The sequence below is a fragment of the Diabrotica virgifera genome, chromosome 6 (assembly GCF_917563875.1).
Source record: "Diabrotica virgifera virgifera chromosome 6, PGI_DIABVI_V3a".
In the NCBI taxonomy this organism is placed as follows: Eukaryota; Metazoa; Arthropoda; class Insecta; order Coleoptera; family Chrysomelidae; genus Diabrotica; species Diabrotica virgifera.
The window spans coordinates 187,576,509-187,578,837 of record NC_065448.1 but is presented as its reverse complement, the minus strand read 5'-3'; the positions used below and the strand labels follow the sequence as shown (position 1 = coordinate 187,578,837).

Below are 2,329 nucleotides of genomic sequence, written 5' to 3'. Positions count from 1 at the left end.
TTTTTAAAGTATGTACATCCTGTATCTACACGAAATACGACGATTTAGTTTCACTTTCATTCACAGAATGAATCGAGTTGAACTGAATAAAACGGTGAGAAATAAGTAACTGAAAATGACCTCTGGGCGTCGTAGCCTAGACCGTGGCACTGTACTACGGAAGTGTATGCACACCCACGTAGATTTTATGAATACCTAGTTAACGCATCCGTGGGTCCGTGGCTGCATATCGCACATACACATACACTTCTTGGGGACGACGTCCAAAACTAGGTTAGGCGCTTATTCTGAGAAAGCGGTCCATGACAGCGCCCCGCGGGTCCTCTGGACCCAAAACGCTAGTAGGAGGGGAAGGGGCACGCTGATATATATCCATACATCGACTTCAGTTCATCATACCACAATCAGTTTGTTCATCTTCACCACTATGGCATTTTTTAAGCTAGCTGGTTTGTTTTTGTGTATAGTCGCGTCTATCAGTGCGTTACCCACGGCACACGATGAAGCGCGCGGTAATTCAGTTCAAACCGAACACGATCTTTTGGATGCCGTTTACAACGACTGCCTTAAAAAAGACTCTATGTCTTGTCTGAAGTATAAAGTTTTTAATTTCGTGGACAAGATGATCGGCAACAGGGAAACAATTACAGTGATGGATGGTGTTCAGTTCGTCAAAACTCCCGGTGGTGAACAGGATGGTGCTCCACGCGCTATTAGCAGTGACGACACTATCGAATCTGTCATTTTCAACAGGATTACATCGTTCTTGGGGTCCCATACTTTGAAAATCGATTTGAAAGGTAGTGAAGTTGTCAACGCAGTGCAATCTACAGCCCGTTCATTAAACGATTATGCCGAATCCTTGGAAGAAGAAGAAAATATGATCGAAGGTGCCAGTGAATCCAGAAAGAGGAAAGGCGGTGGCAAGAAAGGCAAAGGACAAATGGGTGCTCTCATGGGACTGATGGGACTTAAAGCAGCCATCCTTGGAAAACTCGCCCTGGCCAGTATTGCCCTCATCGCTGGTAAAGCCCTTCTTATTGGTAAAATTGCTTTAGTTCTCTCAGCTATTATTGGACTTAAGAAACTTTTGGGTAACGGAGGCGGCGGCAAGCACGTCACATACGAAGTGGTTCCACATGCATCCCATTCATCAGCTCACGTTTCTACACACGAAACCGCCTATGCTGGTGGTTCCGGACACGGAGGCGGCTATGGAGGAGACATCGGCGGCGGCGGCTATGGCGGCGGTGGTTCCGGCGGATGGGGTAGGTCTCTCGATGCCCAATCTTTAGCATACAGGGGACATCCACAAGCCAAACAAGCGTGAGGAACTGTTGATGCTTCTAGTACCTGCCAAAACTCAGCGATTCTAGACTAAGTCAAGAAAAACGATACACTTATTTATGTAATTTATTTAATTTTATAGACATCGACAGACAAAGACTTTTTACCATTTGCCCAGTTTTCTGGGTTAGACTTATTTATTGTTATTTTTTAAATAAATAATAAATTATTTTTAAAAAATTTATTCCTTATTACTTCCCAATGCTTTTTTTTGTTTGCACTCAGCTCCAATAAAATAGTCAAAATATAACTTTGAAAAATTTAAAAAATTTTCGTGGGTTTAGCATTTTATATTATCAATTACTGTTATAAAATATTATATGTTTGTTATAGTAGTTGATAATATAATAGTAAAATGAAAATGATAAACCAACGAAAAAATTTTAAGTTTGTTTTAATAAATCATTAAAAGTTACTTAAAGAAAAAAGTGTAAATTTTATAATGACTAATGAAAGTAAAACAAATCAGGCATATTAAATATTAGCTCATTTTATAATGAAAGCAAAAAATATTATTTAAAATTAAAAGTAATTTTATTGAATCAAGATGATGAGAAGAAATGTCTTTACTTTGATGCAAAATATTCATACATGCCAATATTTCAAATTAATTTCACTTTTTTTGTTTCGTTTTCAAGGCCAGAAAACAAAGCAAAAGACAAAGTGAAAATAATGTAAATTATTGGCATTTAAAAGTATTTTGCATTAAAGGAAGACCTTTATTTTCTTCTTCATGATTGTATAAAATTACAGTAGTAGTTAGAATAGTGTCATATACAAGAATAAATTACAAGAATTGGTAGATGATATCAGCCAATTTTTTTTGTGGTAATTGTTATAATATGAATTATAACTGTCAAATTTCTGTCAATTACTATTAGTCAAATTTTTTCTTACTATTTTTTTTGTTTTTCTTGTATTTGGATACATTCTTATTCTACCTGCAACTAAATTACTCTGCCTCGTCCTCTTTCATGTACTC

The 2,329-nt window shown here is 37.1% G+C and overlaps 1 protein-coding gene across 1 annotated transcript; it reads left to right on the top strand.

The window, feature by feature from the left end:
* Nucleotides 1-385: 385 nt before the first annotated feature.
* LOC114332898 (uncharacterized) lies at nucleotides 386-1,527 on the top strand. Its single transcript, XM_028282684.1, has one exon. The coding sequence runs from the start codon at nucleotides 428-430 to the stop codon at nucleotides 1,328-1,330; it is 903 nt and encodes a 300-aa protein (XP_028138485.1). The 5' UTR covers nucleotides 386-427; the 3' UTR covers nucleotides 1,331-1,527.
* The last annotated feature ends 802 nt before the right edge of the window (nucleotides 1,528-2,329 follow it).